Source organism: Branchiostoma floridae, chromosome 2 (assembly GCF_000003815.2).
Source record: "Branchiostoma floridae strain S238N-H82 chromosome 2, Bfl_VNyyK, whole genome shotgun sequence".
NCBI classification, from domain to species: domain Eukaryota; kingdom Metazoa; phylum Chordata; class Leptocardii; order Amphioxiformes; family Branchiostomatidae; genus Branchiostoma; species Branchiostoma floridae.
This window is the reverse complement of record NC_049980.1, coordinates 32656680-32682880: the sequence shown is the minus strand read 5'-3', so window position 1 is coordinate 32682880 and position 26201 is coordinate 32656680. Positions and strand designations below refer to the sequence as shown.

At 42.0% G+C, this 26201-nt stretch overlaps 1 protein-coding gene across 5 annotated transcripts in view; it reads left to right on the top strand.

The window, feature by feature from the left end:
• LOC118409293 (centlein-like) overlaps window positions 1-26201 on the top strand; it is a 105509-nt gene that overhangs the window by 43611 nt on the left and 35697 nt on the right. For 3 of the 5 annotated variants that reach the window (XM_035810197.1, XM_035810198.1, XM_035810201.1), the window contains exons 14-16: window positions 16584-16655; window positions 18512-18622; window positions 25848-25948. In XM_035810197.1, the coding sequence (XP_035666090.1) occupies window positions 16584-16655; window positions 18512-18622; window positions 25848-25948 (284 nt within the window). Of the gene's footprint in view, window positions 1-16583; window positions 16656-18511; window positions 18623-18688; window positions 18721-25847; window positions 25949-26201 lie in introns of all 5 variants that reach the window. The other 2 variants (XM_035810200.1, XM_035810199.1) reach the window with 2 other exon arrangements.

Genomic DNA, 26201 nt, shown 5'->3' with positions numbered 1-26201 from the left:
ATGAGTTGGAGTCTTTTTTCTATAGACCTCCTACCCACCTTCACTTCTCGCATGGTCCCAGATTCCCAGCAATCCATCTCACTAGACTTAGACTTAACTTCGGTCAGTTGAATTTCCACCTGTTCCAACATAAATGTGTAAATAGTCCTATGTGTAAATGTGGCCACCATAACGAATCAACTATACATTATTTTCTACACTGTCCTCTATACAATGATGCAAGACTTGATATGTTGTCATCTTTAACCACTATGTTCATGCAGGGTATCTTACCATTTGACCCAAGACACACCACTGAAAATATTTTATGTTCAACCTTACTCAGGGGAAACCCAGTACTATCTACCATTCAGAACTGTCATTTATTTGATGTTGTATTTAAGTTCATCAAACAGACAGATCGTTTTAGCTGAACCTTATTTGATTATTTCTAAGTTTGTTTATCAGCCATATGTCACTCTGTTGTTTGATTCCTTGTTTATTTTCATGTAGTTATTTCTTGTGTTCAATAGACAGGTTGTTTAAGTTGATTTATAACCTTATTTGATTACTTCTAAGTTTGTATGCCAGCTACACGTCACTTTGTTATTTGATTCTTTGTTGTTTTATTTCATGTCATTATCATTATCTCTTGCCTTTGTTATTTAGCGTTTTGTAGTCCTGTATGTGTGTCTTTATTTTGTTTATGTACATGAGGAGAAGACCTCGATAAGCAGGGTCTGCTTTCCGTCTCATCCTCTTTAAAGAAATGTGAATAAAAAAAAAAAAAAAAGGGATAGCAGTCATTATTTCGGATGGTGACATAAAGTCAGTGTAAAGCTTAGGTCACATTTCCAAACTGGGGCCCAGCCGGGATGTTTAAAGGAACCAAAAATCAAAATGTATCATCATCAGTCACTGCATTCTGCATCTATAGTCTTTGGAAAGTCCTATTGCAGCCTTCAGTCATTCTTCATAAATGTATACCTGGAAATATACACAAATCATGCCATGTATCTTGTTTTGAAATTTTGAGTCTGCCTCACCGGTCCCATAGCCTCACCGGCCATAGGGGCAGCAATTCCATCAACATAAGTTTTCCATCTTTTCCATTGTGTCTTCTGATGTCTTTTATATCTTCAGTCTTTTTGTTCCCAAAAGCTGCCTGGCCGGGTCCGGTTTGAATATGTGACCTAAGCCTAAGGGGGAGCTTCAGGCATTGGACTCAAAACATCAAACCTCTGCACATAAAAGAACCAAACACACTTACTGAGAAGAAGCATTGTGCTTGGCTATAGATGTGCACCTATGTGAAGCCACATCTTACTGTTTGCTACTGGAAATGCATTACAATTCATCTCATGCATTGAGCTTTCGGGATGATTGAAAGAAGAAAAATGAGACATTATGTAATATGCAAGCCTGGGTACCATCCAGGTAGTGGTTTGCTTCTACTACTCGTCTATAGTGTATAATAAACGCTGGAGCGAACAACTTTCCAGGCTAGTAATATATCCCAAGTGTATGCAAAACTCCAGAGTACACAGTAGTCAGAATAGGCCCTCTCCTTAGTGCTGAACAGAACTCCATTGAACTCTCCTCGTCCTACCGTCCTTTGATGGAATTTTGTAGCTTGGGACTGAAAAAAAATTGCCCATTCCGTCCTCTGTGACGGACAAAAATTGATTTGTAAAGATGGAAAAAAAACATCTCCCTTGTGTAATTTTTCACCACTTGTGTAATTTTTCACCAAAACAGTTTCCGTTGAACAGCTTAGACTACCAGCAAACTTAACACCTCAAAATGCAGGATAAAGCATTTCAGAGGGTCTAGATTTCAAATTTTCTGGGGGGGGGGGGGGCATGCGCCCAGACAACCCCAGAAACGTAGCACCTTTGACACTAGAGAGGATTTATAATTGAGGGGACAGAAAATGATTTCAGGCTGGCTACAACCCTGCACCAGACCAAAACAAAGCTGAGTTGAGTTGTAAACAAAATTCAATCCATCTTCCCAATCTTCCTCCCTCTGGGGTCCTCCAAAACCTGTTAAACTTTGAGTAGTTCAAACCACGACAAATAAGTAACTTTTGCATACATTCCTTAAGAGTTAGTGACTTTGACATGTTCAACTAGTTGACTTGTTCAACTAAGTTCTGACAGTTTCTGAGGCTGAGAAAAAGAGTGATGGCTGTCACTCGAATTCGAAACGTACGGAAGTAATCTATGAATCTTATCCCATTGTAGAGAGATTGAAGTGTCTTTGAATGTTGTAAACCCGGATGTCTTAAACCTTTGTAAACAACCCACAACCCGTGTTTTGATCTGAGGTTGGCTGGTAGGGGGTCCTCTGCATTAGCCTATGAGTATATACAGTTGCTTCTCTGTGTTTCTGTCTGGGAACGCGGACCATCGTAATTTCTGGAATCGTCCAAATTTTGGACGCAGGCGCTTATTGGTCCCCACATATGTGCAAATTATGGAATGGGTTCAAGCGCTTGTTCCAACAGGCATTCCAACACCAGACAAGCCCTCCGTCCACTTGCCGGAGGGCCTGTTGTCATCGAATGAGTGCTCTAGAACCCATTCCTTAATTTGCTCATTAATTGCCATTACCACCAAATGGTTTGAATGTGCAGGTCTCCAGACAGATAACAGAAGCAAACATAGGAGCAAACTACTACCTGGATGGTACCCAGGCTACATCTACATTGTTTCCCCCATAAACTACTTCAGTGTAAAAAGAAACTGATCAAATATCTAGACAAGTTGGTTAAACTTCTTTTTTTGGAAGCAAAGGAAGACATGAGACTTGAGAGACATGAAAAAACCCTTCTGTAGTTTTCAAAAAATAAAACAATATCCTTGGTTGTGGTACTTGTATACCCAAACTTTATCGTTAACTTTAATTCGTTGGTACTTTCATCGTATACTATAGCATAGTTATAACAAAATTAGCAAATCACTTAGTATTGTCAAAATTACATAACCCCCTGAATCAAGCACTAACTAATCATTAGAAAAGCACTTGACTGTGGTACGTGTATGCCCAAACTTTGTTAGTACATGCATTGTAGTTATATCATAGTTATGTGGGCGAAGCCACACATTTAGTATTCTCTACAGATATTCCACCCGACCAATCAAAACTCAGAAAAAATGGAACCTGTAGCATGCAGTCCACGTTTCCAGCTTTTTGATTGGCTAACATTCTGACTGACTGGTGGATACGTCAGGGGTAAACCTATCAACGCACAGGTCACAAAATGGCACTCGGCAGCGCAGTATCACAAAAAGTAGGGGTATTGGACGTTGGGTAGAACCGGTTACGGGGCCGAAAAATGTTGAAAATGCAGCAAGTTCAGAGCATCTAATCGGCTGAATAACAACATAAAAATGCCCCACAAAAAATTATTCTAGTATTCTGTCCAAGTTTTAGTGAAATACCTTCGATTATAAGCGAGAAAAATAGCCAGCGGAAGCTCGCGGGTTTTTTCAAGCAACGCAATACACTTGTATACCTGTTAAAACCTGCGCTCGTAACATGTTGTAGCACTGGCTCAGTGGGATTATTCACGTGTAGTAAACCAACGCTCCGGGATCGAATCCGTGGACAGACAATGTTTTTTTCTTTTTTTTTTCTTTTTGCTGCATTTTCGCGAAAATGTTGCCTTTCTTGTTGCTTCTTTTCCTGCGATTTTTGCTTTCTTTTCCCTTCGCCCACATCCTGCATTTTTTTCAAAAATGTTGCCTTTCTAGTTTACAAAGTTATCGTATCAAGCACTGATATAGTATTGTTATTGTTAAAAGATAAAACTTTGACTGTGGCACTTGTTTCCCCAAACTTTGTTAGTACATTCATTGGAGTTATCACATAGTTTGCAAAATTGGCAAATCAAGCACTTAGTGTATTGTTTAAAGATAAAACTTGTCTTTGACTGTGATACTTGTAAGTCCAAACTTCGTTTAGTACATTCATTATAATTATATTAGCTCGCAAAGTTAGCATATGAAGCACTTATTATAATCACAAGAAAATAGAAAAATTGACTATGATACTTTTTGTTGATACATTGAATTTCATTGCATTTGCAACATGCTTTGCAAAATTTGCAAATCAAGCAATTACCAATCATTAGAAAATAAATCTTGTCACTGACAGTGGTACTTTTATGCCCAAACTTCGTTAGTATTGTTTAAAGATAAAAGTTGTCTCTGACTGTGCCCAAACTTGGTTGGTACATTCATTGCAAGGCCGGTCATGTTCTCCATCTCCCACAGGCTGCCCACTCTGTTGTAACCCTTCAGAAAGTGACAAAGTGTGCAAGTATGATGAACGACCTCCTGATAATAGGGTTTCAATCAATGGCATACTGTGTGTGTACAGGGGCCCATCTTGTGATCGCAGTATTGCTACAACTTTCCAACTCTTCGGGGAACGCGCGGTATCGAACTTCGGCGCTAAAAGTTTCACGGTAACGGGCCAGGGGGGATCATGTTCTGATTTATGTTGTCAATTCATTATATGAAATATTCATGCTGTTATTTCCTGGTACATACGTGTGGTGGTACCGAGCTCTCCGGACATGAGAATGTGACAGTTTGTCACTACAAGGAACAAAAGTGGGAGCCTTCGTCCTTTGTCTTCTCTTGCCGGGTATGCATTATTGAAGGGAACGCCAATCTGCCGGGGATACATCATGTCAGCAGCCCGGGACCACCTGGGTTACATGTCACTGCCAGTCTTTTCACAGTCCCTAACCTTATTGTTCCTCCTGCCTTGTCAAAAATCACCGCATAAAGGACGGCAGGGTTAAGCCTTTACAAACGGTGAATAATTCAGAGGTACAAATGGCATATGGCAGCACGCGCCGACGGTAAAAGGTGGGGTAACGGGGAGGGATAACATGTCAGGCTGTCACTTTGATGCGGATTACGGTGTCATCGCCCACATAACTGCCCCCTCCATGGGTTATATGAACCCTAGCATCGTCTCGTTATGGTGCCATCACTCTTCCCGGCTGGCAGGTGTAACAGCGTTTTCGCATGTACCGACAACAAAGAGGTGGCTGCCGGTACGGAGATAACGACGCGGCAATTTTGACGATGGGTATCCGCGCTCCCCCGGGGGTGCTGGCCGGGTTATGAGGGATGAGCCGAGAAATGATTTTGTCGTTGATTGTGTGGGACGAGATGATAGATCAATAGCTTTCAGCAGGTGACAAGTTTTTATAGCCCATCTATTGGCGTTACACAGTTCCGCGCGCTGTCGCCTGATATTAAACCCTGATCTCTCTTAACCTCGGAGCTGTAACGACAATTCCAAGTGTTCAGGACAATTTGCTCCAAGGAAAGGGCATTATGGAAGTGCGAGTCGAGCGGGGATGCACGATTTAACAGTCAGTGTATGTAGCGGCCACAGTCAAAGGGGTTAGTTCCGGGTTAGTCACACTCGGCAAATTGCATTGACACAGACTTTCACAGGTCAGGGCGGATAATGGTCTTTGCACTCCCATTTTGTCCGGCACAAGCTGAAGGCCAAGATAAATGCCACCGTGGATTTCCTGTTTCGTGCTTGTTTTATCACAGTGCAGGTACGGCCCTGGGAATGATCGAGTGAGGCAGAGCCGCACAATCCTGCCAGGAAGACGTCCCTTATTGAATACCAAAGTACATTTACGCCAAATCTGCTCCCAACTCGAAACATCCCGCCCCGTCTGATAGAATAAACGTTGTGGGGATTCTCCAATTTTCCCGCGTCTTGTTTGTGTCTGAAGGTGACAAAGGAGACGGTAACTCGGCCTGCCGTTAGATACGGCCGCCCTGAATAAAAAGTACATGTGATTCGTCAAGGTGCAGACCGGACGGAAAGATACAGACATACAGCAGTTTGGGGCGGTCATGGTACGTCTTTTCTATGTATAACATACATGTAATAAAGGATAGTGGTCAGCAGATTGACCTCCCCCTCCCTGTAACCAATATGAGCATTTCTCTGTCATTTCGGCAAGTTGATAACTTTTGAACGCAGTTTGCAGCTTAGAATAACAATTTCCCGGGTATGCCTGCCGTCTGTGTGTATAAACCACATTGCACATGCTGAAGAAGATATCAACTTTACTTAATATTTGCAAAGTCATGCCCGAAGGCTAATTGCAAAGCATAAAACAGATGCCATGATGTTAAGGATTTTAAAAAGTCTAGTCTATAGAGCTATCTGATGTATCTAAGTACAAACATTATGAAAGGTTCACTTTTTTTTTTTGAGGCAGTGGCTCAAGAATGGTCCAACATTTTTTTATGAAGTGGATTTTGTGATTTTAGCAGAAAAGTTTTTCTTCTCAAGATTATTTTCATTGTTTCAAAAAGCCTGTTTCTTTCAGCATCATATTCAGTCGTAATGTTGGCATGTACAATTGAAGCAGGTATTTCATTTTCGACTGCATCCATTGTACAATACTTGCACAGTGTCTCCTGAACTGGTAGCCCTTTCTGGTGTCCTTGTAGTGTCTCTGTTGGGTGGGCGCTGATATTGTGAAGAAGGACGGAGCATGAAGGGTTTCTTTATGCGTACAAAACGCCGTAGAAAAGATAAAGACCGCCTTGTCCACGGGGAATCCGTCAGTGTCAGGGGGAGCGGGAGGTGAGGAATGGACGGCCGACGTCTTTGTGACGGCGCCCTTACCCAGCCCACCGGGGCGTCTACCGGGTCACATTGGGTGTGAAATTGGACTTGATTCACAACTCAACTGGGCTGCCTGCAAACTTTGGGGCCGGCAGACACCGGAAGAACTTTGACATTACGTATTTTCAGAAAATTAAGAAACTTTGCAGCCAGTATTTTTCCTTGTAGAATTTAAAGACATTTGGCATAACTTTTATTGAAAGTGCCAATTGAAGTTAAGTTATTTTTAGTTACAAGTAAGAACTTGTTGGTTATATACTTGTAGATTTGATGATGTAGATTTTTACGGTAAATTAAGAAACTTTACAGCTGGTAAGTTCCCTTGAAGAACTTTAAGACATTTCGCATCACTTTTTATTGAAAGTGACAATTAAATAATAGTTACTTTTGATTACATGTAGAAGGTCATTACTTTCTGTATTTTAGTTTGTAATTGATTACATTATTTACTCCAACCCTACTCTATGTAGGGTTGGAGTTGAGGGAGTTAGTTTTGATATTCTATAGTTCGGATTCTTGATGGACGTGAGGGTACCTAGTCCAACTATCTTACAACAAGTGACAACCCTTTTGTGTCTTAATTCATCTGGGTCACTACATACAAAACCAGAACCATTAATTCTTGACCTGGTTTTGACTAGATGTTTGATGATCTATCTGGTACAATCCTGCCCAGTAAGGGCTGGTCGGTTCCAAATGGCCTTAGAAACCATTTTTTCAATAAATGGAAGAAAAAAACAATGGGACATCAATATAGTAATATTATATATATAACTTGAATGTAAGTTCATCTGTGACGGTAGTTAACATAATGATACAATTTTACAATCAGAGGACTGATCGAAAGCTTGTTGGTAAGCGCTTTATTTTGTGTAAGGATATAAAGTTTTAAAGATTGTATCATTATATATATAACATTAAGCAAAAACAGCCAAATCATGTTACTCACCAACAGTAATACAACTTTGTATGAAATATTGGACAATCAGTCAGCGTTCTTGTGGCAACAACTCATTACAAACTGACACTGCTAGAGTCATATGTCACCCATATATTTTTCCTTTATTTCTTTTTTGTCATGTCAAATTAATGATACTTCATTGAAATTAGATGGAAAACAAGACATGATACAGACATAAACCAAGGATCCAAAAGGAAATGGAAATAATACTTTATAAGTGAATTGAAGAAAAAAACAATAGGACATCAATTCTAAACTAAAATCTATAACATTAAGCAAAAACAGTTGTGTTATGCACCAAAGTGTGATACAACCAAGTATGAAATATTGGACAGTCAGTCCGGTTTCTTGTGGCAACAACTCATTACAAAGTGACACTGCTAGAGCTAAGTGATATGTCACTCATAGTTTTTTTTAATAGTTTTTTTTTCGTTTCAAAATGACGATAATTGAAAAGAGATAGAAGACAAACATTGATAGAGACATAAACCAAAGATCCAGAAGGGAATGGCAAATGCTTATTATATTATAAAAGGAAGAAAAAAACGATAGGACAACAATATAAGTAATATCTATAAGATTAAGCAAAAACAGTCCCAAATCATGTTACGCACCAACAGTAATACAACCCAGTATGAAATATTGGACGGTCAGTCTGGTTTCCTGTGGTAACAACTCATCACTAAGTAGTTTTTTATGTATTTTTTTCTTACTTTATGTCAAACTAACGATACATAATTGAAAAGAGATAGAAAGCACAAAAACTGCTACAAGCATATACCAGGGATCCAAAAGCAAATGGAAAATGCATAAGAAGTAGAAGAAAAAAATTAAGTTATTTAAACAATTTTTTAAAAGCAAAAACAGTCCCAAATCGTGTTACTCACCAACAGTAATACAACCCAGTATGAAATATTGGACGGTCAGTCAGCTTTCCTGCAGTAACAACTCATCACAAACTGACACCCCTGGCTCTCAGCGATACGTCACCTGTACTTTGTGTGCTAAACACTGATGAATGATGACATGCGGGGCTGTAATGCAATCCTGGATACAAATTGGAGTCAAACTGTGTGCTGGAATGTAGGTCAATTTTTGGTGGTTTTGCCCATTTTTCATTCCTCTTTTTAAGGTCACCATTTACAGTTACTGTACCATCTATGCTTCAAACTATTGTGTCATCTATCAATAATGCTACATGATACAAAGCCACATAAAACAACACATGGAAACACTTTTAAAAGTGATGGAAAATTTTACTTATCAGGGCTCACATAGAAACACTCTTAATAAAAGTGAGGTAAAAATATCACTGTATGAATAAAGGCTTACTGTTGACAACAGTGTCATTTACTAAAAAGACTGTAAAGTTTTGTTCTTTTTTTTTACTTAATCGTCACCACATAACAAGACCTGAAGGTCATTTCAAGGTGTGATTCAAAGGCCACTCCAAGATTACAGGTTACATTGTAACTGTAACAGCATCTCTTCTCCCTTAGTCAGAAACATCATGATTTAGACCAGCTCAGTTGCTCACTAAGAGTGAAGACTTAAGTTAAGATGAACATGTAAATTCAAAGCCAGGCCCAAAGATACAGAACCAGGAAGTGATGCTGCAGTACGAAGGAAAGCTGATAGCATGAAATAGATATGTTTATGAAGGTTAGACATCCAGGTATTTAACAATATTCAAACACAAGTCAATCTCTACAACTGGATAAAGACAGAAATTTCAAGTGACATCATCAGAGTCACTAGAATGAACTGGCAGAAACAATTCAATACTAGTGTCCCGTGTCACTAAGGCATTGTGGGAAGGATCAGTTATAACACAGCCCCACATGGCATTATTGGTGTCGCGCCTTGGAGACAGAAGGTCACACCATAACTGCTCCTGCCGTGTAGTGAGTTTTACGCGCGGATGTCACCTCAGTTAGCTGGGGTTAGAAGAGTAGAGCCACAGGAACGCATCCTTGCTACCGATGGAACGTCGAGCGGCTGTATTGATAAGTTTCTTGGTTTCGTCTTTCCACTGTTTTGAGGGTCAAGATGAGATGTTCCTGTCACTGGGACACCGATGGCCGGTTTTCCTCCTCCATACATCCCACTGCAAGGACCAGGAAATTGGGTTTCTTTGATGAGACATTTTTCCCTATGTCCTGTGAGGTACAGTAACTTACCGATTCCAATTTTGATCTGTGGACATACATAGTGGATCACGGAGCAAGGAGTAACTTACTAAAGGCTCTCATACTGCCAGAGATTGTGATCTGAGTCGTGTCAGAGTTGAAGATTTTCAACTGTTCTGTTGTTTCCCACATTACCTACCTGTTGTTGACATGCATTGCGTTACCATTGTCTCCTGTGTACAACAATGTTTGCCTGCTATAAATAAGGAATACTTTTGTAGCAAGGTTTTAAGTTTGGCTCACAGAAGGTTTAAGGCCAACATGGGGAGGCCTTGTTGCAAAGATGTGTGTATCTGGCTGATCTGGCTCTTATCTCAGATTGGAAGAGCACATATGTGGCACGTCAGGGGTGCCAGGGGTGATTCGTTTATAGTAAGTGAGGGACAAGCAGGGCATTCAGCTCAGAGTGTGCATTTTTCTATTGTACTCAAAGAGGGAAACATTTGTATACGTTTGTGTGATAATAGGAAAGGAGGCCATCTGATCACTTCTATGGTGAAAAAGGAGTTGTTGTATGTGTTCCCTCAGATTTGCTATCGGTCAATTACAGTCGGCTACAGTTTGATCCATCTGTGATCCGTCGGTGAGGATTGAGTTTTGTGCCGTGATTGATAATGAGCCGTGTTTACTGTCATGTGCCAGGACCATTTTGGTGTGAGTGGTCCCAACCAAAGAGGAATAAAGATTTTCGGTAAAATCCTACCGGGGAAAGTTTGCGCTCCCCAACTGAAAGTGAATGTTTTTGCCTGGTATGAGCTTGGTGCTCCCCGAACAAACGTGAATGTTTAAAATATCGGGTATGAGCTTAATTGGTGCTCCCCGAACAAACGTGAATGTTTAAAATACCGAGTATGAGCTTAATTGGTGCTCCCCGAACACTTTGGATGTGACTGTGTAAACTTACCGGGTAGGAGCTTAATTGGTGCTCCCCGAACACCTTGAATGTGAATGTGTAAACTTACCGGGTAGGAGCTTAATTGGTGCTCCCCGAACACTTTGAATGTGAATGTGTAAACTTACCGGGTAGGAGCTTAATTGGTGCTCCCCGAACACTTTGAATGTGAATGTATAAACTTACCGGGTAGGAGCTTAATTGGTGCTCCCCGAACACTTTGGATGTGACTGTGTAAACTTACCGGGTAGGAGCTTAATTGGTGCTCCCCGAATACTTTGGATGTGAATGTGTAAACTTACCGGGTAGGAGCTCAGTTGGTGCTCCCCGAACACTTTGGATGTGAATGTGTAAACTTACCGGGTATGGGCTCGGTGCCCCCCGAACGCAAGTGAATGTTTAAACTTACGTTTGGGCTTGGTGCCCCCCGAATAATCGAATTTTTAAACTGACCGAGTGGGAGTTTGGACTCCCTGTCCAAAAGTAAATGAAAACTTGGTTTAAACGTGCCGGGTAGAAGCCGGGCGGCAAGCAGTGGACGACAGATCTGTTTCAGGTTTGCTTACAAACTTCCTGGCAGGACGTTCAAGTCCTCCCAGAAACTTGATCAATAACTTGGATGTACGAGTGGGCTAGTATTGTTTGTGTTTTCCGGAGTTGTAACCCCGGCCAAGATGAAGAATGAAACAATGCGGTTGGGAGTTGGGACATGCAGGTGTTCTCATAGGTTTAAAAATTTGCAAATGGTCGGGCAGACGTTGTCACCCGAATACAGAATCGTGGACGCACGTTTAGTTTATGACACATCATTCAAGCTGTGTTTTCACAAACAGTACTGCTGAAATAAGAGAGAAAGAAAGGAAAAGAAAAAAAAAAAAAGGAGAGAGACTTGACAGGATGCCCGAGCGAAGAGTATGACCGCCATTGAATTCTCAGAGGGAAAATACATGGTATGCTAGGGTCTGCAACCCAGAAGATATCATATTGCAAACGGACGGGCAAAATACCCGGGAAAGCGTACGGACTCAACTGACCGTAGACTTGCGGATGGAGATATACTACTATCGAGTACTAGGAACATGTGTGGCGGGCAAAGACGCTCGCCGGAGAGTGCAAACATTGGATCTGATGTTGCGATAACATTGTAACAGACACTAACACACCGTTGTGTAGGTAATGTTCATGTCTTCCTACCCCTAACCTCTTCCTCGCCTCTCGCTGGTTCGTTCCGACTACTGAGTTCGGCCAGAGTGAGGTGGGGTCCATGAATGCATGCCTGAGTAATATACTAGTAGTGTACAAGTGTTTAGACATATTTTCAATGTGTTAACAAATAGATCAACCATCTGGAAGAAATGCTAACAAACCCCTGTGGAGACGAGATAAGACAGAAAGACAGTGCGAAGGGCTGATGAATCTGTGAGACAGCAGTATAATTGATCAAACTGTCAGGACATCTTTATTTGACAAGGTGTCAGCAGCCCATATGACAGATGAAGAGACAAACAATAGGCAAGACAAGACAGGACCCCCACCCCCATGGTGATTTCGTGTTTTCAATAATGTTACATGTGGCACTTAGGCTGGGCAGATTTTGCTGCATGTGTGGACGACGATACCTTGTCATAGATAACGATGATGAACAGTCGAGCTGTTGCATCCGGAATGAGCAGAGGCTCCGAAATGACAATCTTGGGCTAACCAAAGTATTCGGACTGGGTAATGTTAGGTCCCTATACATGTGTATACCTGGAATGATGATATGTGTGGGTTTCCGTAGACTTGATTGAATGTAAGACTGGCAGACTCAAGTGTCCCGGCTGGACAGAGGTGACCACGGACCAGAAATAAACTTCTGGGTAGGATTTTTTATTTCTGAGAGTGTGACGCTAAATGGGTAAACGAGCACAACGTATATCAACGGCGAATGTCATTCGAAGGTAGAGGGAGAAAACTGCCCAAACTATACATAAGTTGTATATATGTATATAGGACTGGTAAATGTACCAACTATCAAACATTGAAGAGAGAGGGAGAGAAAAAAAAAAAAAAAGGTGTAATAGACTTCCATCCTCAAGTATAGGTCTGAGAGTAAACAAGGCTGGCAGCTAGTCGCATATGAAAAGCAATGTGTAACACGTCGACTCACGGTTATATAACCGGCTGTGTCAGCGCACCTCGAGCTTGGACCTACAGACATTGGTACATTACGCGCAAGGGTCAAACACCAGCTACCAAAGCTCTGACGTGGCGGCAAGGTCCCCAGATCGCTCGGGAACATATTCATTACAGGGCCCTCCTTCCCAGGATCGGCCAGGTGTTGAGATGGCTTCTCCCACAGGGGTGGTAATTCTAACAATTTGGTGGAAATTCTTGCGGAAAGATGGCAATGACAGGAGTTGAGGGAGATATAAAAACGGTGAGAAATACCCGCCTCGAGTCGAGAGACAGTGAGAATCACTTTTCTGGGAAGAGACTTCACTTATCACCCGTACAATATTCAACAAAAGGCTAGGATGGGAAAAACCTCAAACTCATTGACTCATTGGTCAACTTTTTCATTGGGGGAACAAGAGGAGCACACATTATAGACCAAAACATTAATTTTTTTATTTTGGCCTGTAGGGTGGCTGCTGTAGGGGGCTGTTCGTGAGTCCTATTAAACATGTTAAATGTTGGCGGAGAGCGGTGTCTGTTCAAGAAATGAGAGCATTTCGGTTTAGACTGGTTTCTTGATGTTGAAGGAAAATACGAAGGCGAGAGATGTCATGCCTATATCACCGCATTGATAGAAAACACAAGACAAAGAATCAAAACACATCTGGGACACACCGGCATAGGCCACCATAAAACACACGACTCGATAGCACAACAGGCATGACAAGAGGGAAGTAAGACTTTCCTATTCCTCATTGATGGGGACTACATCCGGTGTCATGTTGACAGAAGCGCCGAAGTGATTCCACCAGCAAGGCGCACGCGAGGTACGGTGCTGTGGTTGGTGTATGAGTCGAAACTGGTCAGGGAATGATTGGTGCAATTACAGTAGAGTAGCCCTGAATCTCACCATTCATGAAACTCATATTGAGCAGAGTGGTGGAACAAGCAAACACAAACTTCGAGCACACAGACGCCTGGTACTTGATCATTGGTGAAGGTATAGGCCGGAAAACGGGCGGTATTTAGGGGTCGGTCCCGTATTTCAGCCCTTCCAAGCCTCACAGCGGCACAAAGAAAAAAAAAAAAAAAAAAAAAAAAAAAAAAAAAAAAAACAAGGTCGGAATATTTTCATTAGAGATAAGAGTTTTATATCAAGAGCAGAGCAAGGTATGGAGGAAGACCAGACAGCTGCTGTAAGTCACGGAGGTGTCTACCGGAATCAATTTGACTGGTCGTAAATGTGTGGTACACCTTACTTTGTGCACACATAGAAAGAAAAAGAAAAAATGTCGATTGCTGTTACAAACAACAAACGGGCCTTCAGTCAAAGACGGACCGGTCATTTCTTTTCAAACACAGCCAAAATAGCCACAATTGCTCTTTCTAAAATCTGTGTCGTAGGAAAGAAGCTGATTGACGGTTGTCAGACTCTGGGGGAATAGAACTTGCAAGCAAGGGTTGATAAGCAGGTCAGGTGTAGTAGTACAACGGCCGGCAACTTGGAGGTAACGTAGTGAAGAAGCCGACCGAATATGTCGTCTTTGTGACACTAGCATGGTCTTTGTGACAAAACTGGCATGGACATGCCAGCAAGTGTACTACAGAGATGTTGAAAGAGATAAGAAGAAAGGAGGGACATGCTAGTCCATCATAATCTTCCACTGCGAGTGTAGATCTCCACCAAACAGGAAATACATCACTAGAAGTGGCTTACAAGGCACGTGCCCAACGAACACAGAGTACAAAGGCCGAAAACAAATCTAGATGAGCCACAACGGGTGGAACAGTCTAACCCCCCATGATCGAAAGAGACCGGACCCACGTTTGATATCACCTACAGCCGGACAGAACCTAGCTGACACACATGACGGATGGACAACATCCCGGCCAGCAAGGGTGGGGAAACAAGACAGGACACAGAAACAAGACAGGACACGAGGTTTCATATAACAACAGATGTAAAGAACACATCGGGTAACACATATAAGAATATCTGGGGGGTACGACATGGGGGCACCAGTCGGCACATATGGAGAAGAAACAACCCAATGTGTAAGTACGCGTACATGGACATTCGTGTTATGCTGAGATCCACGATCAGCGAGATCCGAGGGAGAAAAGTAAATCAGCGAGAGGCGAGGGAGAGAAGTACAAAGGGGTAGGAAGACAGTAGAAGTGAAAAGGGTTAGGAAGACAGATAGATAGAAGAGGAAGAGTAATACAGTAGAAGCCAATGAATTGCACACCCCATCTGCCAGCGTATTTCGGGCAGTTATCTGGGCGGGGCAACAACGCCAAGTTTTTCAGCTGGACCGTATACGTACCGGTTTGGGATCCCGTAACAGAAGTGTGCAGTAATTCGTGGAGCAATTAACTGGCTTCTACTGTATTGTGAGTATTGGAAGAAGGGGTATAGAGAATGACATTTAGGAGCGTCTGATAGGGCGATAGGGTGGAGCCCCGGTCATTACCAACCATAACTTATCCTGAACAGAAGGCATTAGTGCTCGGGATTTGGTACTGTCCCGTGTCACTAAGGCATTGTGGGAAGGATCAGTTATAACACAGCCCCACATGGCATTATTGGTGTCGCGGGGCAGGGATTGGAGGTGAGCCATAGTGCGAGATGGGGGGTTACATGCAGTCCAGTTGGAGGTCAGAATTGTTTATTGTTAAAAAAATAAAAAATAAAAAAAAAAAAAAAATTAAAAAAAAAGGCCCTTCATTGCCTGGATTTCCAGGTCAACAGTAGGTTAAATTAACAGAAAAATTGACTGGAAGTTCATTGCGAAGGGGATTGAGAACAAATTTTCAGTGGACTGGTCCATTGAATTAGTGTGGTGTCCGTTCAAAGCTTGCAAGTGAGCATTAATATAACTAAACTATACCGTTGCCGTTTTGGTCAATTTAGACAAGTCCAAGGTACAAGTGATTAGTTTGTATGTTTTCTTATAGAAATCTGAATAGCAACTGGTGTGATATCAGGGTATGAGATAGCCAGCTGTGCCATAGGAAGGATTTACCGACAGCGCCTAGCTTCAGATCAAGGATCAGATTTAGCGATTTGTTGTGCTTAAGAAACTCGTTATGTCTTGTAACCTAGAAAAGAAGAAGAAAAAAAAAAAAAAAAAAAAAAAAGCAGATGACATCCGCGCGTAGCACTTTGCTTCTGTTCAGGCCTCGACCGAAGCCCCCCGGTCATTACCAACCATAACTTATCCTGAACAGAAGGCATTAGTGCTCGGGATTTGGTACTATACATTGTAGCTAACTAGAAAAACTCATGATCAGGGAAGGATTGTAATGCAAATTGTCACTCATGTGAATCATGTTTAGATATCATCATGAAAGCTCATCTGTGTTGGTAGTAATCATAGTACAATGCTAAACTTTCTTCCAACACAAAAGTACACACATCAGAGTCCATATACATGTACATCAGGCACTCCAGCCATCACTGAACAGAGACGGTGGGCGTTATAAACTTCCTGGCATGTTTGATCCATTGCTGGCGACAAGGTCCGCAAGGTCACGTGTTGACAAGGTCACATGTCTGTAACTCTTGCGAGTTTACGTTCTGAAGTGATAGGTCAACAGTTTTGATCCTGAAGAAGGTGACAGTGGTCGTTGAACATTTGATCTGTGTGTAGAAGTTTAGAATTGCACTATGTTTAGACATAGTATATGTGAATAAAGCATTCTGCTTTTGTATCCCCAGATGTATGCAGAGCTCAGTGTGCAGTTCAACGCCCTCCAGGCGGCAGAGGTGGAGCTGAGGCAGCAACATCAGGTAACCACGCCTAACAACAGGCAACCACATCTAACAACAGGCAACCACGCCTAACAACAGGCAACCACACCTAACAACAGGCAACCACGCCTAACAACAGGCAATCACACCTAACAACAGGCAATCACACCTAACAACAGGCAACCACACCTAACAACAGGCAACCACACCTAACAACAGGTAGCCACGCCTAACAACAGGCAACCACGCCTAACAGCAGGCAACCACACCTAACAACAGGCAACCACACCTAACAACAGGCAACAACACCTAACAACAGGCAACAACACCTAACAACAGGCAACCACGCCTAACAACAGGCAACCACGCCTAACAGCAGGCAACCACGCCTAACAACAGGCAACCATAACCATGCCTAGCAACAGGCAGACACGCCTAACAACAGGCAACCACACCTAACAACAGGCTGCCACGCCTAACAACAAGCAGCCATGTCTAACAACAGGCGACCACACCTAGCAACAGAGACTTAGTTTAGTATACTTTGCTCCTGCTCGAACCAGACTTGAAAGTGTTCTCCATCTCGCCCTATCCTCCATCAAGGACTAGATTTCCTTCACTTCGGTCAAGTTGAGCTGAGAATCTCAGACTCCTATTCTTATAGAAAGTGCTTCAATTTGCAATTCTTAGAAGAATCCTTGATTTTTCTGGTAGAGTCTCAAGCAACAGAGGAAAAAAACTCTGGATAGAACGTTGGCCCATTTTTTCCCTACTGTAAATGTTGAAATCCGTACAGTGGTTGTATTTTCTCAGTGACTTCTCGACTGTAAGTTCACGACACTCCAAATATGCATTTCCAATGTATTACTACTGTACCACAGAGTAACTGTTGTTTTAATTGCAAAGCCTCCTTTTCCCTCCTAACCCTGAAATAATACCACCGCAAAAAAGTAAATGAATTCACGGTAGGTGTATCCTGGACAGCACAATATATATATATACCACTTAGCACTTTTCCCTTCGCATCCTACCTAAGGCTTGGTGCAGCTTCTAAATCGTCGCAAAAATGGAAACTGGCTGCGTTTACCCAGAGGTGAAAAAAATAATCTACTGCTCTATATATAATCATGTCCTGTGTTCCTAGCATCGGAGTGGAACTGTATCTGTATAGGCACACTTCAAGAACGCTCTGGGTGACAGAGATGTCTGGAAGGAGAGAGTGGACCTGGTCAGGGAAACCCGCCCATGTTGATGAGTTGTAGGCACAAGGGCCCTTCAGCGTAACACAACAGCTTCACACCCCTCACACATAAACTTTGGACATCTACACCAAAAAGTAGTTACTCAAGCAACTGGATATGGTTTTGGAAACGGTCAGACGTTTCGGATAGAATCCACTATCCTTTGTCAGTGACACTGAAGTGATCTGGAAGAAACAGGTCTTTTATACTCCAACTATGAATGAAGACAATTTTTTCTTCTGTCGTTAAAACAGAAATCTTTATTGACAAAACAAAAGTACAGTGACTTTCATAGGGTTTACTATGTATAAAACTACATATACTTACATATAAACAGACAATTCTGCATTGCCTATATATGACTATCTATAGATATGAATAATGACATCCACAACCCTTAAACTGCCAGAGTTTCAGCACTATAAAATGCTATCAGTGCCAGGGTTGGCTGCTGACCTCCAAAAAGAACCCCCCGAACAAGGCCGAAGTTCCTAACTTCTAGGGTTCGTGCGCGTTGCTACTTCAGGGGAATACGCTTTCCCGGGATATATCCAGGTGCGGCACACAGGGCATGTATATGTGTGCCGGATATATCCGGGTTTGGCAGTTTAAGGGTTAACTGAGTAACTGAGAGGGTTTTGGTTGAATCTTCAGGAGCTGGTGGCAGACCTGCGGGAGAGAGATGAGCTCATTCTGGAGCTGAGGGATTCCCTGAACATCTCCAGGAACACGGGCACACAGGCCAACCTGCACCCCAGGGATCAGGTAAGGAACATGTACAGGCACACAGGCCAACCTGCACCCCAGGGATCAGGTAAGGGACATGTACAGGCACACAGGCCAACCTCCATCCAAGGGATCAGGTAACACGCTTGTGCTTTGAATTCGATCATTTAGTTCCCCGGGCGGTTTTCGAACAGAAAAAAACACTTGCAAAAAATTTGAAATTATAGACATACTCTACAACATTTCTTCTAGCTGTTGCATTGCATTTGGACACCCAAAGAACTCTATAAAGTCTTCAAACGATCGAGATAAGTTACTTAGGTCGGGCATTCAATGATCGTGTTCTATGCCGCGTAGAACACACGTTCAAACTAAGTACCTACAGTGTAACAGGCGTGGTAACGACACACCACTCGACAGTCTTTTTCTTCTTCTTCCAGTTCTAGCCCACATTCATGTGGATGACTATTCTGGCTTGTTTTGTAGTTCTACATGGCACGTCGGAGAGTGTGATGTCACCTTAATCTGTGGGGTTTTCCATGAATGAATGAATGAATGGTTTTATTTGATCAACGTGATCAGGCAAAACGTATATCGCAGCCACAGGCTGAATTGCATACTTTTACAGTTAAAATCTATTGGCTTAGGCACATTACAGCTTTACATTTAAACGCACTGATGACGAGATTTGTATTCTTAAAATCAACGGCAATACTATCTTAAAACAGATAGGTTAAATCGATAAGATGGTATGTACAATGCATGGTCACAAATAGCATTCAACAGCTAACATTTTCAATGTGTGGCTAGAGTCCATTCAGAAGGTTGACCATATAAGGAATAGGACTGTTCTTGTAACAGTTTGTCCTTGTCTCAATTGTGGCTAGAAGGTGTTTGTTTCTAGTGTCCCTGTTGCTGATGTCGCCGCGTGTAGGTGGGAACCAGTTCCTGAATCCATATATCATTGTTTGTTAACCGTTTCCTGGTCGACACCGTGTGGGGTCGGGTTAACCTTGTGGAGTCAGGTCTAGATGAGCTATTCAGCGGCCACTTGTAAGTGGAAGCTCTTTAATGTCTCGGCCTCTGAAGGCATTTTCCATCTCTTATTGTCCTGGGTACGAACGAACCTCCTCGGTACTGGGTCCTAGTGCTAATCAGTTCAAACTGCTGGTTATGAACTCGCCTTTGCCTGGGCAACGGTGGGGTGAGTCTGTCCTGTGTGTGTTGGCCCACTGGCAGGGTTTTCTATTCAAACCTATATAAGGGTATTCTGGGTTTGAATCCATTGATGTGCCACCGATCTTGTACCCTTAGGAAAGGCACTTAACACAACTTTCCTCACTTCACTCGGTTGAAAATGAGTACCTAGCTTTGGTTAGGGCCATCTTTAAATAGAGGTCCCATGTTTGAGGAGAGTCACATCTCGAGCACGTTAAACAACCCACAGCACTTATCCTAAAAGAGTAGGGGTCCTTCCCGGTGTAAGGGGAGTTGAATTGGCCTTGGTTTTGAAATCATCATCATCCTCACCATCATAATGTACATGTAGAGAACACAGGGTTGGACAAGTCCACCACTAGCCCTATTGTCCAGGGCAAGTGAAAGTGCTGTTCAGGCAAGTAAGATTTTTCCATTGAGTTAGATTTTGATAATACTTGTTACTTTTTAAAGTCATGACATCAAGCAATAGTCAGCATTATAGAAAAATAGGCAGCAATAATAAGATTTCCATTGCTGGAAGTGAACATGCATATAAAAGTGGCATTTGAATTTTGGGCAAGTGGAAAATTGGTTCGGGCAAGCAAATTTTTAATGTGCTTGCCCGATAGGACAAGTGAATTTTAGAAAACTTGTTAAACCCTGGAACACTGTAAGTTATTACTCAGCTCCCTTTACACCATTTAAAAAGTCCCAATAAACCCACACCAATGTGCAACACGATGATCAATGCCAACAAAGTGGAACACTTGGCAACCAAGCAGGAACAAGTTAGGAGACATCCCCTGTGGGAGTACTGCCAGTATCCAAAGTAACAATGACAGCATCGGACAAAGGAAAGTGAAATGGAGTGGAAAAATGAGGGACTGGTACAAGGACTCAAGTCCACTGGGAACTTTTACACGAGTAGAAGTATCGTAAGCTGAAAGTGACCAATGCTGCAGCTGTATAAACACAGCCAAAAACAGTGGGCTCCTCTCTTAGACTACGTCCATAGTGCTGAAATGCTTTCCACTACTTACAGACACTTACATGTACTTAACCTTCTTTAATACGTTGGTATGTAGTAAGTACCTGTGTAGTCAATTTGATTCTTTTCTGCAACTGCTAACAAAGTAGAATAGCCAAGTGAGGATACAGCCCCTGTGGGAGTTCCACCAGTATCCAAAGTAACAATGACAACATCAGACAAAGGGATGCCAAATGGAGTGAAAAGATAAGGGACTGGTACAAGGATTCGAGTCCACTGGGAACTTAAACACAAGTAGCTGTATCATAAGCTGAAAATGAACGATACTGGAGCTGAAACACAGCCTAAGACAGTGTACACCTCTCCTAGACAATATCCATGGTGCTGGAATGCTTTCCACTACTTACAAACTCTTCTGGGACCCCAACAAACTCCTCGGGTGGGCAGAGCAGTACCAAATCCACATAGTCAGGCCACTCCCACGATCTAACTATTATATGACAGCATCAGAAAAGGGGACGTGAAATGGAGTGAAAGGATGAGGGACTTGGACAAGAACTCGAGTCCACTGGGAACTTTTACACAAGTGGAAGTATCTTAAGCTTAAAGTGAACAATGCTGCAGCTGTAAACACATGTCCATAGTGCTGGAAGGCTATCTACTTGCAAACTCTTCTAAACCTTCTTTAATACATTGGTATGTAGTGGTAGCTTTGTAGCCATAACTTCTTTTCTGCAACTGCTAGCTACGTAATAAAGTGGAATAGCCAAGTTAGGATAAGTGAGGGGCCAGCCCCTATGGGAGTACTGCCAGTATCCACAATAAAAATCTGTGATGACAACATCCAGACAAAGGGATGTGAAATGGAGTGGAAGGATGAGGGACGTGGACAAGAACTCAAGTCCGCTGGGAACTTTTACACAAGTGCCTGAAAGTGTACAATAGTGTAACTAACAGCTGTAAGAGCCAGAAACAATGGACACCTCTCTTTACATATCTCCATGGTGCTGGAATGCTATCTACTACTTACAAACTTTTTTTAAACCTTCTTTAATACGTTGGAATGTAGTGGTAGCTTTGTAGTCAATGATTCTTTTCTGCAACTGCTAACAAAGTTGGAACAAGTGAGGAGCCAGCCCCTATGGGAGTACTGCCAGTATCCACAATAAAAATCTGTGATGACAACTTCCAGACAAAGGGATGTGAAATGGAGTGGAAGGATGAGGGACTTGGACAAGGACTCGATTCCACCGGGAACCGGAACTGCAGGCCATCTCCTCCAGATGGCGAATTGGATCGTACAGTTCAATGACAGGGGAGTCCACACTGCCGTGTTCCTACAAGGAAATGGATGGTCCGTGGGGATCGAGAGAAGCCAATAGCTGCAAGGGCAGACACGCGAGGTAAGGCGCTCGGGGAACACGCCGGGATCAAAGAACGACAGTCATTGTTCCGCCACCTCACCCCTGAACAGCCACTAAACAGAGATAAAGAACTCGGCATCTATTATTCATCATCATCAAGTACACAATGCAGTGATTTATGGAGGGACTTGGGAGAAGTTGCCCGGCCACAAGACATGTGTTAGAGTCTCCTCGATAAATCAATACGCCTCGCAAAACAGTTTTAAAAGGACAGGAGTTGATTTGTGAGTGGGCTCGAGGGAGATTACCCAAGAAAGGACACAGATGAAAGCTGGCTTTTTACAAATCAATAGGCAAACTGTCAGCTCCAAATATGAGTTCCCTTCCAGGTAGAGCAAGGTTTGTTGAGAGGAAAACGACTTGGCTGCCAAAACTGGATGGAAATTCTCTTCCTGGGCATTTGAAGGCAGACATTCCCTTTAAACACTTGTAAACAATTTTTGATTAAACCTGATGACTTTTATCTATCAATTCGCAAGCTGTCACCTTCAAAGGTAGAGTGCTGTACAGTAAACTGGGTGGCCACATCACCCTCCCATACACTTGAAGAGATATATTCCCTTTAACCAATAAACAATATTAACAATATTTCATAGAATCTGATAAAAGCTGAGTTTTATAAATCAATGCGCAAACTGTCAAGTACAAAATATGAGTTAAGTACGGTATGCAGAAGAGAATACAAGGCATGACTTCAAAACTGAATGGTCATTTCGCACTTGAAGAGATACATTACATTTAAACACATGAAAACATGTTTTATACTTTGATAGAATCAGATGAAAGCCAATTCTTGCAAATCAATGTGCAAACTGTCAACTCAACATGAATTACTTTTCCAAGAAATGCAAAGCCAAAGCCAGCAGAGTTGAAAACAAAACTCTTCTGCAAACATCGGATGGCCATTTCACCCTCCTGCAAAGTGAAAGAGGGGCGTTGTCAAAAATTCAATCACTAAGTCTTGTAAACACATTTAACGCCGGGGCGTTTAGCCCTTTTGTTTTAGGACATTTTCATGTGGGAAAACTCTCGCCTCTGTCCTCGGATCAATGAGTAGACTGAAAGCACCGGGCTTTGGTAAGCTCAGCTTACTTACGCGATGTATGAACAAGAGCACTACATGTGTATCGACGCGGCTGTGACAAATGGAGACCTACAAGGACTCGCTGCTCCGCCCCCCCCTTCCATCCCTGATCCCACTGCCGCAGGTAAAACCTGGCTTTTAATAAATCAATACAAAGGCCCTTCAGACTTCAAATAGTGCATGTTTGTCTCTGACTAACAGCTATAGGGAAAAACTAAGTCTGAAATGCTGTCATGAAAATGGTAAAAGGTCTGGAGGACGTTTGGTTGTTGCACAAGTCATCACAAAGTACTCACTCCTGAATTCATTAGTTCATTTATGAGTACAGTCAAACCTGTATTAGCGGCCACCTTTGCATAGCAGCCATAGTGGCCACTTTTTGTCGGTCCCTTGGATTCGTAGTAATTAAGAAATAGGCTTAGCGGCCACCTGTCCAACGCGGCCACGGCCACAAGATTTCCGGTCCCGTTGATACAGAAACACTGCCCATTGCAACCATACTGCAGCGTTATGTCTCCCTGCACCAAGTTTTAAATTGTAGTTTGCGAGGATTTGGAGTTCCTGACAGGGTCATTTTGGCGGTAGCAGAAGGTAGGCATGCCTTGAGTATTAAAGTGCAAGTCTTTGTCAGTGAATTTACCGATCGAGACAATGTTACTTGGTGAGAAAGATTAGTGGGAACTGAAATCATGTGTAGCTTGCTCATGTTCAATTGATCAACATTTTCTCTATAGTGGCCACCTGTCTATAGTGGCCATATTTCTCCAGTCCCTTGAGTGGCCGCTATAGACAGGTTTGACTGTATTTGTTCGTCCAGACCCGTGTAGTGCCTAGTCAAGCAAGTTTCCTTGCTGCTTCTGTCGCAAGAATATTTTTACAGGGAGTGGTTTTTGCTAGACATATTCCTTAAATGTGGTCAAACTCTAGTCTTTGTCAAGGATTGAGCAGTCCTGTCACATCATGCAGTGGATCATAAGTTGCAGGAAGTCTATGGTACCCCCCGTCTCTGTGGATGTAAACCCATGATGTGGATGGCTTCTTTTATTCTTTATTCCTCTTGCAATAGAGTATGATACTTTGTCCAAGAGTCTTACTATGTCCAGTGTCCAGTAATAGTGAGTGTTATCCTTCAACAGTTACATTTTTTTTTGCTTACATGATGTTTACAAATAAAGTGACAAGCAAAAACTCCTGTTTTCATGCTTGTTTGTTTTTATCTTTGTTTATTCATAGAGACTCAAAATCAGCTACTTTTCATTGAGGTCATGAAGGAAGAGGTAAAGGTCACACAGAGAATAACATGGTACAGTTTTATAGCAATCACTTAATGTCTTAATAAATCTATAGTATGACACATACATGTACTAATAGTAATACATTATACCTAGTAGAGTGAAAGCTGGTATATGGTTTGCATCTGTTCGTTTTGGTCATTTCAGTTACTAATTAAGAGTGTCTTAAATGAAGCTATAGTTGTAACCATACGTGTGTCTGGTGGTAGACTGTTCCAGACATTGTGTAGACAATAGTCTATGGATCTTCTGAAGGTCTCTCGTTGAGGTTAGATGTAACTGCTAAATGGAAAACTTTTCTCAGCCTCTTGCAATTTGCCATTTTTGCTTCAAAGTGTATTGCATTTGCCTGGTTTCTACTGTATTCAATAAATATGCCTTTAGACAAGGTATAACCTGCCAATGTCAAAGATTCCATATTTTCATCTTCAAAAAGTAAAAATTCTATAAACTTTCATTTGCTCACTTCTTACATATACTAATATAGGAATAACATTTCTTTTGGGCACAAAACAAATAAAGTCTTTTTAAAAGTCTTCATGGTCATGGTTTGCAAGTTCAGAAAAATGATTCCTACTTCTTGATTTTTTCCAACGCAAGAAAAACAGAAAATATTTTCCATGTAAATTTGAAACAATGACAATCACTAACTTAAATGTCCAAGAATTGAAAGTTAGAGTTACATTTGTACTGAAGGCCTCCTAGCAATATTTCCATGAACTGCATGTTGTATGTCTACATGTTGTATCTCCGTATGAACCTCTTGTTTGCTGTGTAGGGGAATCTTCGATTTTGTAGTGAAGAAGTGTATGTGTCTCATGAAAACTTTATGAATAACCATTTGACAATAATTAACTTCAGCAACAAGGGATTAAGATTGCCTTCAAAGTTGGTACAGTTCCTTTTACTATGAAATTTGTGTTAAGTCCCTTTCCCGTGCAAGGGCACAACTGTGATGGCTCCCAGGGTTTCGAACCCAGAACCTTTAGATTCAAAGCCAAACTGTAGCATCACCGTTTGTTTGTTTGTTTATTATTTACTGTTGTGTTTCCCAGGACACCCAGGTGACCACAGGCTCCATACAGCTGGAGTGTCATTCCTTACCTTTAGATTCTAAGCCAAACTGAAGCATCACCGTTTGTTTGTTTGTTTATTATTTACCGTTGTGTTTCCCAGGACACACAGGTGACCACGAGCTCCATACAGCTGGAGTGTTGTTCCTTATCTTTACCGTTTGTTTGTTTGTATGTTTACTATTTGCCGTTATGTTTCCCAGGACACACAGGTGACCACAGGCTCCATACAGCTGGAGTGTAGGCTGGAGAGTCAGGAGACTGAGATTCAGCTGCTCAAGGACAAACTCAGGGAGAGGAACAGGTGACGCTGATATTCTGTTACACACCTCACCTAAGACTCAATACTTTTTAAGACTCACTACTTTTTAAGACTCAATACTTTTTAAGACTCACTACTTTAGATAAGTTCCAACATGGAATGTTCATCATCGGCTCTAAGAATTTACCCACCATCCGATGACCAAGACGTCAAACAAGACAGTCTCATCTCTTGTTCTACGATATGGCAGAACACAGTATAGACAGACTACTATTTTTGGCGTATCTTATTACCT